Source organism: Salvelinus alpinus, chromosome 29 (assembly GCF_045679555.1).
Source record: "Salvelinus alpinus chromosome 29, SLU_Salpinus.1, whole genome shotgun sequence".
In the NCBI taxonomy this organism is placed as follows: domain Eukaryota; kingdom Metazoa; phylum Chordata; class Actinopteri; order Salmoniformes; family Salmonidae; genus Salvelinus; species Salvelinus alpinus.
In genome coordinates, this window is record NC_092114.1 from 14,400,152 (window position 1) to 14,413,517 (window position 13,366).

Genomic DNA, 13,366 nt, shown 5'->3' on the forward strand with positions numbered 1-13,366 from the left:
AGGACACTGGTTCATCCACACAGGGTTGGACAGAGACAGAGGACACTGGTTCATCCACAGGGTTGTACAGAGACAGAGGACACTGGTTCATCCACACAGGGTTGTACAGAGACAGAGGACACTGGTTCATCCACAGGGTTGTATAGAGACAGAGGACACTGGTTCATCCACACAGGGTTGTGACAGAGACAGAGGACACTGGTTCATCCACACAGGGTTGGACAGAGACAGAGGACACTGGTTCATCTACACAGGGTTGGACAGAGACAGAAGACACTGGTTCATCCACACAGGGTTGGACAGAGACAGAGGACACTGGTTCATCCACACAGGGTTGTACAGAGACAGAGGACACTGGTTCATCCACACAGGGTTGGACAGAGACAGAGGACACTGGTTCATCTACACAGGGTTGTACAGAGACAGAGGACACTGGTTCATCCACACAGGGTTGGACAGAGACAGAGGACACTGGTTCATCCACACAGGGTTGGACAGAGACAGAGGACACTGGTTCATCTACACAGGGTTGGACAGAGACAGAGGACACTGGTTCATCCACACAGGGTTGGACAGAGACAGAGGACACTGGTTCATCCACACAGGGTTGGACAGAGACAGAGGACACTGGTTCATCCACACAGGGTTGGACAGAGACAGAGGACACTGGTTCATCCACACAGGGTTGGACAGAGACAGAGGACACTGGTTCATCCACACAGGGTTGTACAGAGACAGAGGACACTGGTTCATCCACACAGGGTTGGACAGAGACAGAGGACACTGGTTCATCCACACAGGGTTGGACAGAGACAGAGGACACTGGTTCATCCACACAGGGTTGGACAGAGACAGAGGACACTGGTTCATCTACACAGGGTTGGACAGAGACAGAGGACACTGGTTCATCCACACAGGGTTGGACAGAGACAGAGGACACTGGTTCATCCACACAGGGTTGGACAGAGACAGAGGACACTGGTTCATCCACACAGGGTTGTACAGAGACAGAGGACACTGGTTCATCCACAGGGTTGTACAGAGACAGAGGACACTGGTTCATCCACACAGGGTTGGACAGAGACAGAGGACACTGGTTCATCCACACAGGGCTGTACAGAGACAGAGGACACTGGTTCATCTACACAGGGTTGGACAGAGACAGAGGACACTGGTTCATCCACAGGGTTGTACAGAGACAGAGGACACTGGTTCATCCACAGGGTTGTACAGAGACAGAGGACACTGGTTCATCCACAGGGTTGTACAGAGACAGAGGACACTGGTTCATCTACACAGGGTTGTACAGAGACAGAGGACACTGGTTCATCCACACAGGGTTGGACAGAGACAGAGGACACTGGTTCATCAACACAGGGTTGTACAGAGACAGAGGACACTGGTTCATCAACACAGGGTTGTACAGAGACAGAGGACACTGGTTCATCCACACAGGGCTGTACAGAGACAGAGGACACTGGTTCATCCACACAGGGTTGTACAGAGACAGAGGACACTGGTTCATCCACACAGGGCTGTACAGAGACAGAGGACACTGGTTCATCCACACAGGGTTGGACAGAGACAGAGGACACTGGTTCATCCACACAGGGTTGGACAGAGACAGAGGACACTGGTTCATCCACACAGGGCTGTACAGAGACAGAGGACACTGGTTCATCCACACAGGGTTGTACAGAGACAGAGGACACTGGTTCATCCACACAGGGCTGTACAGAGACAGAGGACACTGGTTCATCCACACAGGGTTGGACAGAGACAGAGGACACTGGTTCATCCACACAGGGTTGGACAGAGACAGAGGACACTGGTTCATCCACACAGGGTTGTACAGAGACAGAGGACACTGGTTCATCCACACAGGGTTGGACAGAGACAGAGGACACTGGTTCATCCACACAGGGCTGTACAGAGACAGAGGACACTGGTTCATCTACACAGGGTTGGACAGAGACAGAGGACACTGGTTCATCCACACAGGGCTGTACAGAGACAGAGGACACTGGTTCATCCACACAGGGTTGTACAGAGACAGAGGACACTGGTTCATCTACACAGGGTTGGACAGAGACAGAGGACACTGGTTCATCCACACAGGGTTGTACAGAGACAGAGGACACTGGTTCATCCACACAGGGTTGGACAGAGACAGAGGACACTGGTTCATCCACACAGGGTTGGACAGAGACAGAGGACACTGGTTCATCCACACAGGGTTGGACAGAGACAGAGGACACTGGTTCATCCACAGGGTTGGACAGAGACAGAGGACACTGGTTCATCCACACAGGGTTGGACAGAGACAGAGGACACTGGTTCATCCACACAGGGTTGGACAGAGACAGAGGACACTGGTTCATCCACACAGGGTTGGACAGAGACAGAGGACACTGGTTCATCCACAGGGTTGGACAGAGACAGAGGACACTGGTTCATCCACACAGGGCTGTACAGAGACAGAGGACACTGGTTCATCCACACAGGGTTGTACAGAGACAGAGGACACTGGTTCATCCACACAGGGTTGGACAGAGACAGAGGACACTGGTTCATCCACACAGGGTTGGACAGAGACAGAGGATACTGGTTCATCCACACAGGGCTGTACAGAGACAGAGGACACTGGTTCATCCACACAGGGCTGTACAGAGACAGAGGACACTGGTTCATCCACAGGGTTGGACAGAGACAGAGGACACTGGTTCATCCACACAGGGCTGTACAGAGACAGAGGACACTGGTTCATCCACAGGGTTGGACAGAGACAGAGGACACTGGTTCATCCACACAGGGTTGGACAGAGACAGAGGACACTGGTTCATCCACACAGGGTTGGACAGAGACAGAGGACACTGGTTCATCCACACAGGGTTGGACAGAGACAGAGGACACTGGTTCATCCACACAGGGTTGGACAGAGACAGAGGACACTGGTTCATCCACACAGGGTTGGACAGAGACAGAGGACACTGGTTCATCCACACAGGGTTGTATAGAGACAGAGGACACTGGTTCATCCACACAGGGTTGGACAGAGACAGAGGACACTGGTTCATCCACACAGGGCTGTACAGAGACAGAGGACACTGGTTCATCCACACAGGGTTGGACAGAGACAGAGGACACTGGTTCATCCACACAGGGCTGTACAGAGACAGAGGACACTGGTTCATCCACACAGGGTTGGACAGAGACAGAGGACACTGGTTCATCCACACAGGGTTGGACAGAGACAGAGGACACTGGTTCATCCACACAGGGTTGTACAGAGACAGAGGACACTGGTTCATCCACACAGGGTTGGACAGAGACAGAGGACACTGGTTCATCCACACAGGGTTGGACAGAGACAGAGGACACTGGTTCATCCACAGGGTTGGACAGAGACAGAGGACACTGGTTCATCCACACAGGGTTGGACAGAGACAGAGGACACTGGTTCATCCACAGGGTTGTACAGAGACAGAGGACACTGGTTCATCCACACAGGGTTGTACAGAGACAGAGGACACTGGTTCATCCACAGGGTTGTACAGAGACAGAGGACACTGGTTCATCCACACAGGGTTGGACAGAGACAGAGGACACTGGTTCATCCACACAGGGCTGTACAGAGACAGAGGACACTGGTTCATCCATAGGGTTGGACAGAGACAGAGGACACTGGTTCATCCACACAGGGTTGGACAGAGACAGAGGACACTGGTTCATCCACACAGGGTTGGACAGAGACAGAGGACACTGGTTCATCCACACAGGGTTGGACAGAGACAGAGGACACTGGTTCATCCACACAGGGTTGTACAGAGACAGAGGACACTGGTTCATCCACACAGGGTTGTACAGAGACAGAGGACACTGGTTCATCCACACAGGGTTGGACAGAGACAGAGGACACTGGTTCATCCACACAGGGTTGTACAGAGACAGAGGACACTGGTTCATCCACAGGGTTGGACAGAGACAGAGGACACTGGTTCATCCACACAGGGTTGGACAGAGACAGAGGACACTGGTTCATCCACAGGGTTGTACAGAGACAGAGGACACTGGTTCATCCATACAGGGTTGTACAGAGACAGAGGACACTGGTTCATCCACAGGGTTGGACAGAGACAGAGGACACTGGTTCATCCACACAGGGCTGTGCAGAGACAGAGGACACTGGTTCATCCACAGGGTTGTACAGAGACAGAGGACACTGGTTCATCCACAGGGTTGGACAGAGACAGAGGACACTGGTTCATCCACACAGGGTTGTACAGAGACAGAGGACACTGGTTCATCCACACAGGGTTGTACAGAGACAGAGGACACTGGTTCATCCACACAGGGTTGGACAGAGACAGAGGACACTGGTTCATCCACAGGGTTGGACAGAGACAGAGGACACTGGTTCATCCACAGGGTTGGACAGAGACAGAGGACACTGGTTCATCCACAGGGTTGGACAGAGACAGAGGACACTGGTTCATCCACACAGGGTTGTACAGAGACAGAGGACACTGAATCAAACAGCCTACCAGATGATACAAAGTGCTCATTGAAACAATTCAGCATTTCAGTTTTGTCATATACAGCAACAGAGTCCTTCAAAACACATGACGGTAATTCATTAACATTACTGTTACCAGACATAGATTTAATAGCCTTCCTAAACTGTCTAGGGTCATTCAGGTTATCAGTGGTAACAGACATCAAATATTCAGACTTGGCCTTCCTGAGAAGAAAAGAACACTTGTTTCATAACTGCCTAAAAATAAGCCAATCAGCATCAGAACATGATGTCCCTGCTTTAGCCCAGGCTAGATTACGGTTGTGAATAATACAAGACAGCTCAGAAGAAAACCATGGATTATCCCGCCCTTTAACCCTGAACCTGTGGAATGGGGCGTGTTTGTTTACTATTTGTGTGTTAACATGTGCCGTTCTGTGTGTGTGTTAACGTGCTCTTCTCTCCTCCTGTGTGTTAACATGTGCTCTCCTCCTGTGTGTGTGTGTGTGTGTGTTAACATGTGCTCTCCTCCTGTGTGTTTAGGGGCTGTAGCCTGTCCCCAGAAGGAGTGGCCAGTGTCCAGAACCCTGGCTCTGTGGGTAAAGAACTGCTGGAGTTAACCCAGGAAGAGAAGAGACTGGACGAACTCATACACACCTGCACACTCATCGTCCAACAGATGACTGAAGACACACCCACAAGAAAATAGCCTTCCTTTACAACCCTGCTGTGTGACTGAGATGTAATGGGGTGTGTGTGTGTGTGTGTGTGTGTGTGTGTGTGTGTGTGTGTGTGTGTGTGTGTGTGTGTGTGTGTGTGTGTGTGTGTGTGTGTGTGTGTGTGTGTGTGTGTGTGTGTGTGTGTGTGTGTGTCGTCCAGTGTGTGAATCGGTTTGCGTTTGCATCTTTGTTTCTCAGCACACTTGTGTTTAACTGTGTGTGTGTAAAAGTGTGTTCTAGTCCTGTGTGTGAATGACTACCTTTTCCTTAACCTCTGGGTACGTTTGCGTACATATCGTATGATGATGTGAAAAGGATTCCTAGTCTGAATGACCAGACGGTCATCATGGTCAAAGCCCCTACTGAAACCAGACTGGAGGTGCCAGACCCTGCAGAGGTACACACACACACACACGCACACACACCCTAAACAGACACTTCCTCTAGTGTTGAGTCCCTGCAGACAGTCATTGGTTTGCTGATTGACTGATACACTACACATACATGCATACACACACACACAAGTTTGTGGACACCCTTTCAAATTAGTGGATTCTTCTTTTTTTATCCACACCCGTTGCTGACAGGTGTATAAAATCAACCACACAGCCATGCAATCTCCATAAACAAACATTGGCAGTAGGCTGGCCCCGTATTCAAAGAGCTCAGTGAATTTCAATGTGGCACCATCGTAGGATGCCACCTTTCCAACAAGTCAGTTCGTCACATTTCCGCCCTGCTAGAGCTGCTCCGGTCAACTGTAAGTGCTGTTATTGTGAAGTGGAAATGTCTAGGAGCAACAACGGCTCAGCGGTGAAGTGGTAGGTCACAGAACGGGACCGAACGAGTGCTGAAGCGTGTAAAGATGGTCTGTTCTCGGTTACAACACTCACTATCGAATTACAAACTGCCTCTGGAAGTAACAGCAGCACAAGAACTGTTCGTCGGGAGCTTCATGAAATGGGTTTCCACGGCCGAGCAGCTGCACACAAGCCTAAGATCACCATGCGCAATGCCAGACATCGACTGGAGTGGTGTAACTCTCACTGCCATTGGACTCTGGAGTAGTGGAAACGTATTCTCTGGCGTGATGAATCACGCTTCACCATCAGGCAGTCCGATGAACGAATCTGGGTTTGGTGGATGCTAGCAGAATGCTACCGGGCCTAATGCATTGTGCCAACTGTAAAGTTTGGTGGATGCCAGCAGAACGCTACCGGGCCTAATGCATTGTGCCAACTGTAAAGTTTGGTGGATGCCAGCAGAACGCTACCTGGCCTAATGCATTGTGCCAACTGTAAAGTTTGGTGGATGCCAGCAGAACGCTACCTGGCCTAATGCATTGTGCCAACTGTAAAGTTTGGTGGATGCCAGCAGAACGCTACCTGGCCTAATGCATTGTGCCAACTGTAAAGTTTGGTGGATGCCAGCAGAATGTTACCTGGCCTAATGCATTGTGCCAACTGTAAAGTTTGGTGGAGGAATAATGATCTGCGGCTGTTTTTCATGGTTCGGTTTTTCATGGTTTAGGCACAAAGCACCGTACAGAAATGGTTTGTCGAGATTGGTGTGGAATAATTTGAGTGGTCTGCACCGAGCCCTGACCTGAACCCCATCGAACACCTTTGGGATGAATTGGAACAGCGACTGCTAGCCAGGCCTAATCGCCCAATCTCAGCGCCCGAACTCACTAATGCCCTTGTGGCTGAATGGAAGCAAGTCCCTGCATCAGTGTTCCAACATCTAGTGGAAAGCCTTCCCAGAAGAGTGGAGGCTGTTATAGCAGCAAAAGGGGGGGGAACCAACTCCATATTAATGCCCATTATTTTAGAATTAGATGTTCGACGAGCAGGTGTCCACATACTTTTGGTCTTGTAGTGTATGATTGGTTGATTAATTTATTGATTGACCTATCAGAGTCTCCAGGTCCACTTGAGCAGCACCCAGGGTCCAATAGAAGTCTTCCTGTGCTCAGATGATCACGCCCCTTCCTCCCCGCTGAAAAACAACTCTGCGCTGAACGGAAATGGACATCCACCCTCATCTTCGTCATATGTCAACGGAAACTCCACATCCTTCCTCAAGGTGTCACAAGGTGAGCCCATAGACTTAGATAGACATTGCGTCATTGTATCTGTCCCATTATGACGTCTGTGAGGGCACGGGCAACGCCATTGAGGCCACCTCCATTTTGAAGTAGTCTGTTTTCTTCTAATACTTACTGAGTTGGCAAACAAACTGAAAGGTTGCATCCTGGCACCTGTTGTGTTTGAAACGGTATAAAGCCACGGTTTGAGATGTACGGTGACCTGCAGTTATGGAATGTTGGCTCACAAGTACAGTTAATTGGCTGATCCCTCCCTGACGACCTGGATGGAATCATGTGATCTTTCCTTAACCCATAGGAAGTCCCACCCACTTGACTACTTCAAAATGATCAACACCGGTCCAATTGGACCGATTTTTTTTTTACAAGTTTTCTCTCAGATTTCTCTCTCAGATTAAACGAATGTAGTTCGTTTAATCTGATTGTCACAAGGTTCCATGACTTTGTCCACACAGGGCATCTAAACACACGAAATACAATTTGATGATTTTCATTACATTTTGGGTGTTTTATTTAACTTTTGTACACCTGTGGTGTTCCCGGGTCAAAAATGACTGGTCATTAGACATGAATGGGTGAGACTACAATTAGTGTATAAAATTGAGTTCAGGCACATGCCCATTCATCAGATGGACACACTTCCTCACTTCCTCTCCCAGTGTTTGAGCACACACACACACACACACACCTCACTCCCATTCTTGGCTTCCATGGCAACCCCCACAGGAACCTTTCCCCAATAGAATCTTTCACCCACGGGAACCACACCTGTTGGCATTCTCACAAACAATCACAACATTGTTTCAATAAAAATTGTAACTTTTCTCGCAGCTCTGGTATATAAAGCTTTTTTGAGGCCTTGCTCACAATTCATTCTGTGGCAGCACAATGACCAAACGATATAGTGTATGAGGCTCTTGATCATATCTTTGGTCATGACCCTGGCGAGGAGGAGAGACGCCAGGAAACTGACAGTGAAGAGGCATTAGAGGAGGAAGTAGTCTGTGATAAATAGCACAATATATTATTTCATCTGAGTATTTGTTATAGTCAAAATAATCCATACATTATGCATTTTTTAAACTCAACAACGAGTTGTATGAGCTCAGGTCAATGAGGCCTACAGGCCATAAATAGCAAATAGAAGTTCAAAACTTGTAATGTTCACAAGAACTTAACATTAATTTGTTGATAAAAATATCTAACACAACATTAGTTGATAATATATGTATTATTATGGATTTATAATCTGCTGTAATGGGGCGGTCATTTTGGACCGGGACCACATAATTAATTAACATGAAACGAACACAACAGGAGGGTTAATGTTGCTGCCCGTGCTTAAACATGGTTTTGGGCACTAGAGTCTTCTATCTAGCTCTATGGGTGAGCACCAACTTCAGACTTAATTCTGTGGTGAGTTATTGGAATAACTCTCACCTTTCTTTCTCTCACTCTCTTTCTCTTCTTCCTGCTCTCTACCCATCTCTCACCAGAGGGTAATAACTACACCGGTAACGGTTTCTCCAACGCCCTGTCCAGGCTCCCAGCATGCTCAGCGGTGACTGTCACTCCTGTCTCCCCCCTGCCCTCCTCCCTCACCTCCCTCCTCCCCCTCCAGGACGTTGACCAGGAGCCCTTCATCCCCCTCTCTCTCGTGGGTGATGACTACCTGCTTAGCCTGGGCGAAGACGAAGGCATCAGCGACCTGTTCTCCTACGATCTGGACCGGCTTCCACTAGACAACCTGCTCTGTAATTGAGTGAAATGTAATCTCGGCGGCCATTTTGGGGAATTTTAGTTTGGCCATTTTGGAGCCAGATTGTGGTTGTTTCCAGTTATAAAGAACTGATTTAGAGCCCAGCGGGCTCTATGGAATGCAGCACAGCAGCCATTTTGGAGCAAGGCTTTGTTTTCTTGACCTTGTGGACTGGACTGCTCATAGAGGACCTGCTGTGTAATTGACCCCTGGCCAGCGACGAGAGAAGGGAAATACCTGCTCTCGCTATTGAGCTGATCAAAGGAAGTACGTTTCAGTTCAGACTGTAGGGGTGAATTCTGTGGCTTAAAGAATGGACAAACCTCTTCTCAAAGCCTGTCTTTCTGGTCTTGCACTGACAGGCAAACCAACATCCTAAACAATCACTCGCTCTCCATAGCAGACTGTTATCCTAATGAACTGTTCTCATCTGAAAGCAGAAGATTGTCCCTAACAGAGATGGGTTATGGATGTTAACCCCTGGACAGATTCTTACCCATATCTACCATTGTGTGACTGTTATCTGTGAACTTGTTTTTTTATAATGTGATGTACTGGAGACCCGATGATAGATCCTGTTTCTCAGCTCACCAGAGTGGAGCAGACCTGCTATCTACGTCCCAAGATGGTGTCTGCCTTGGCATCAATTATTTTTTTGCGTGAGTACCCTGGTCTTTCACACGGAGCCTTCTGACACAATACTGGAAGAGACTGACTGGTATTGTTCAGATAACCAGAGTATGTACTGAAAGGTGGGCCTTCTCCTCATGTAACGGTTTACTACACAATTGGTGTATGTTTTGTTTGTTGTTTTAGAGGAGGAAGTGAATATTGCTCCTGTTGCCGTGTGGGACATCCACTACATGTTCCTCTACTGCCGTCCATTAACTGCTTCTATATCCAGGGATGAGCAATGTGCCTCCACACACACACACACACACACACACACACACACACCACCATGCAAGAGTCACGTAGACAAGTCCCCATTTTGTTTTTAGCCACTGCAGCCATGCTAGCAGCCATGTTACTTATTGAATAACTAACGTATTAACCAACTCAAGTCATTTCTCAGGGCTCCCAAATTACTTCCTACTTGAAATACAATTTTTTTATTACTTAATTAAAATGTACAAATGGATTCTAATGATTTTTTTTTGGTGCCAGATATTTTAATGACCTCTATCATTAACCCATTGATTAAAAATGTATATCCCTTTTTTTTTCTTTATTTTTTTTTTTTTAATTGACCCTTCGATTGGTATAGACGTGTGACCGTTAAACTAGCCAACCGTACTATATATTCAGCTTTCCTTTACGGGCTGAACCTGCTTGGTTTTAGAGAAGTGCTTTAGTAGATGGTGTCCAGTGGTCTTTACTAGTGTATGACATTGGACCAGAGCTCTATGGGTTGATGACAGAACTTACCAAGAAGTCCTTTGAGTCAATTGACTGCTATGAAAGTATGTTGGAGAACAGACATGTCCTGAACGTAACGATATACTCTATTGCCGTCTTACAGTAATGTGTATTTTATTTTATTTTTTTATTTTTTACATGTGAAGTCATTTCTAAGGTACTGTACTAGAAGGTATTCTGGTGATAGATTGGCTTACCAGTCTGTTTCTACATGGTTTGTAATGACGATGAGTTGACGCGACGACACAAGTAGGAAAAGCAGCCATTGATTTCATCCTCAATACCGTACTGAATTTCAGTGACTACTCTTGCTGTCCCCCAGGAAGTAGGGTGACGTTGACCCAGGATGTTGATCTTGGATCAGTTTTGCATTTCACTAATGCTTAGGCTTGGAGAAGGAGAATCTGATCCTAGATCTGTATCTAGGGGAAACTGCACCTTGGTCCTCTGGTCCTCTATGTTTGATGGTGTTATCAGTCTTTTCTCTGCAGTTTTCCTTTATTTAGAAATTCTATTAAGTTTTAATTGTGATTTCTAAATAAATATATAAATGATTTTTTACTTAATGCTTTTATTAAGATGTTTTGATTTTTCTGAATGTTGTGCTCATGAATTGCTGTTTGTAGCCCACCGTCCAGCGATACGGTGCCGGGCTTAAACCAGAGGACATGTAGGATTCTGCATTTACATCACATTACAACGTTTTATGGCAGCCATGTTATCTCCCCATAAACAATACATGGGAAATATTTTAATTCTTCACGAAACAATAAAATAAACGCAACATATATAGTGTTGGTTTTTATGAGCTGAAATAAAAGATCCCATTTTCCATACGGATAAAAAGCGTATTTCTCTCATTTTGTGGACAAATTTTTATTTATATTCCTGTTAGTCAGCATTTCCCCTTTGCCAAGATAATTCATCCACCTGACAGGTGTGGCATATCAAGAAGCTGATTAAACAGCATCATCATTACGCAGGTGCACCTTGTGCTGGGAGACAATACAAGGCCACTCTGAAATTGTGCAGTTTTGTCACACAACACAATGCCACAGATGTCTCTAGTTTTGAGGGATCGTGCAACTGGTATGTTGACTGTAGGAATGTCCACCAGTGCTGTTGCCAGAGAATTTAATGTTCATTTCTCTACCGTAAGCCGCCTCCAGCGTTCTTTTTGAGAATTTGGCAGTACGTCCAACCGGCCTCACAACCGCAGACCATGAATATGGCGTCATATTGGTGAGCGGTTTGCTGTTGTCGACGTTGTCAACAGTGACCCATGGTGGGGTTATGTTATGGGCAAGCATTTTTTTGTTTTGTTATCCGTGACCAACAGATGCATCTGTATTCCCAGTCATGTGAAATCCATAGATTAGGGCCTAATTAATTAATTTTGATCGACTGACTGATTTTCCTCATTATGAACTGTAGCTCAGTAAAATCAATTGAGTTGTTGCATGTTTTTATATTTTTTGTTTGGCATATGTGGACATCTCCTTTTTTTTTTTGCAGAAAAAAATGTTTTGTCTTGTTTTACTTGTTGAATTATTGTTCAGGTTGCGTACAGTATGGAGATCATTACATTGTTTTGTATCATGTCCCCAGCTCCTAAATTACATTTATAAAATAGAATGAAGTTTACCACTTTTTATTTTTTATTTATTACTTATTTTTTTTGCCTTTTTATAACAAGCATTGTTTTTTTTATTGTTTTAAGTGTTTTGTAAATGCACAAAACACTCAGGAAACCAGTTGTCATTCTACCCTGCCCGGGGCGTTCTACCCTGCCCGGGGCGTTCTACCCTGCCCGGGGCGTTCTACCCTGCCCGGGGCGTTCTACCCTGCCCGGGGCGTTCTACCCTGTCCGGGGCGTTCTACCCTGCCCGGGGCGTTCTACCCTGCCCGGGGCGTTCTACTCTGCCCGGGGCGTTCTACCCTGCCCGGGGCGTTCTACCCTGCCCGGGGCGTTCTGTAGGAATGTTGAGTGAGGCTGCAATTCAATCAAAGCCGTCATAAATGTTCCCTCCCATTTCTTCATTTTTTAAAACTACGGCCTGCACACACACGTCTTTTTCTAAAAACTGGATACATCCATCTTTTTACAATACCCAAAAGCATACGAGGATTTTATTTCACCGCGGTGAAAACGGAGCTTCTGCCACGTATACTAGCGTAGAACCCTGACCCAGGCGGAATGTCAGACTGTTCCCCTGTACTACAGTAGTACAATACAGGTTGTAGTACTGAATGTCAGACTGTTCCCCTGCACTACAGTAGTACAATACAGGTTGTAGTACTGAATGTCAGACTGTTCCCCTGTACTACAGTAGTACAATACAGGTTGTAGTACTGAATGTCAGACTGTTCCCCTGTACTACAGTAGTACAATACAGGTTGTAGTACTGAATGTCAGGCTGTTCCCCTGTACTACAGTAGTACAATACAGGTTGTAGTACTGAATGTCAGGCTGTTCCCCTGTACTACAGTAGTACAATACAGGTTGTAGTACTGAATGTCAGGCTGTTCCCCTGTACTACAGTAGTACAATACATTTAACCAAGACTTTATTGGAGCTGTTTTTTACCTATTTACTAAAACCATGAAAACACAGGGTACGTCATGATGGAGTAATGTGCACTATTCCCTTTTATAGTGCACTACTTTTAACCAGGGCCTGTAGGGAATAGGGGGGGCATTTGGGATGGAAGCCTAGGCATGATGTCATCAAGACTTATTTGTAGGATATCCACTGATGCCCATCACAGAGATTGGTTCTTTGTGTTTTTGGGAATCTTTTTTTTTAAATTATTGTTATTTTGTGTGGATTTATGTTTTAAAAATTG

At 46.6% G+C, this 13,366-nt stretch overlaps 1 protein-coding gene across 2 annotated transcripts in view; it reads left to right on the forward strand.

The window, feature by feature from the left end:
- The window catches only part of LOC139559097 (transcription factor E2F3-like), a 26,571-nt gene extending 14,407 nt beyond the window's left edge, over window positions 1-12,164 (forward strand). The window contains exons 4-7 of one of the 2 annotated variants that reach the window (XM_071374801.1): window positions 5,060-5,221; window positions 5,518-5,632; window positions 7,153-7,330; window positions 8,839-12,164. In XM_071374801.1, coding sequence (XP_071230902.1) covers window positions 5,060-5,221; window positions 5,518-5,632; window positions 7,153-7,330; window positions 8,839-9,104 — 721 coding nt within the window. In that variant the 3' untranslated portion in view covers window positions 9,105-12,164. The remainder of the gene's footprint in view (window positions 1-5,059; window positions 5,222-5,517; window positions 5,633-7,152; window positions 7,331-8,838) is intronic. The other variant, XM_071374802.1, reaches the window with a different exon arrangement.
- Window positions 12,165-13,366: the final 1,202 nt, after the last annotated feature.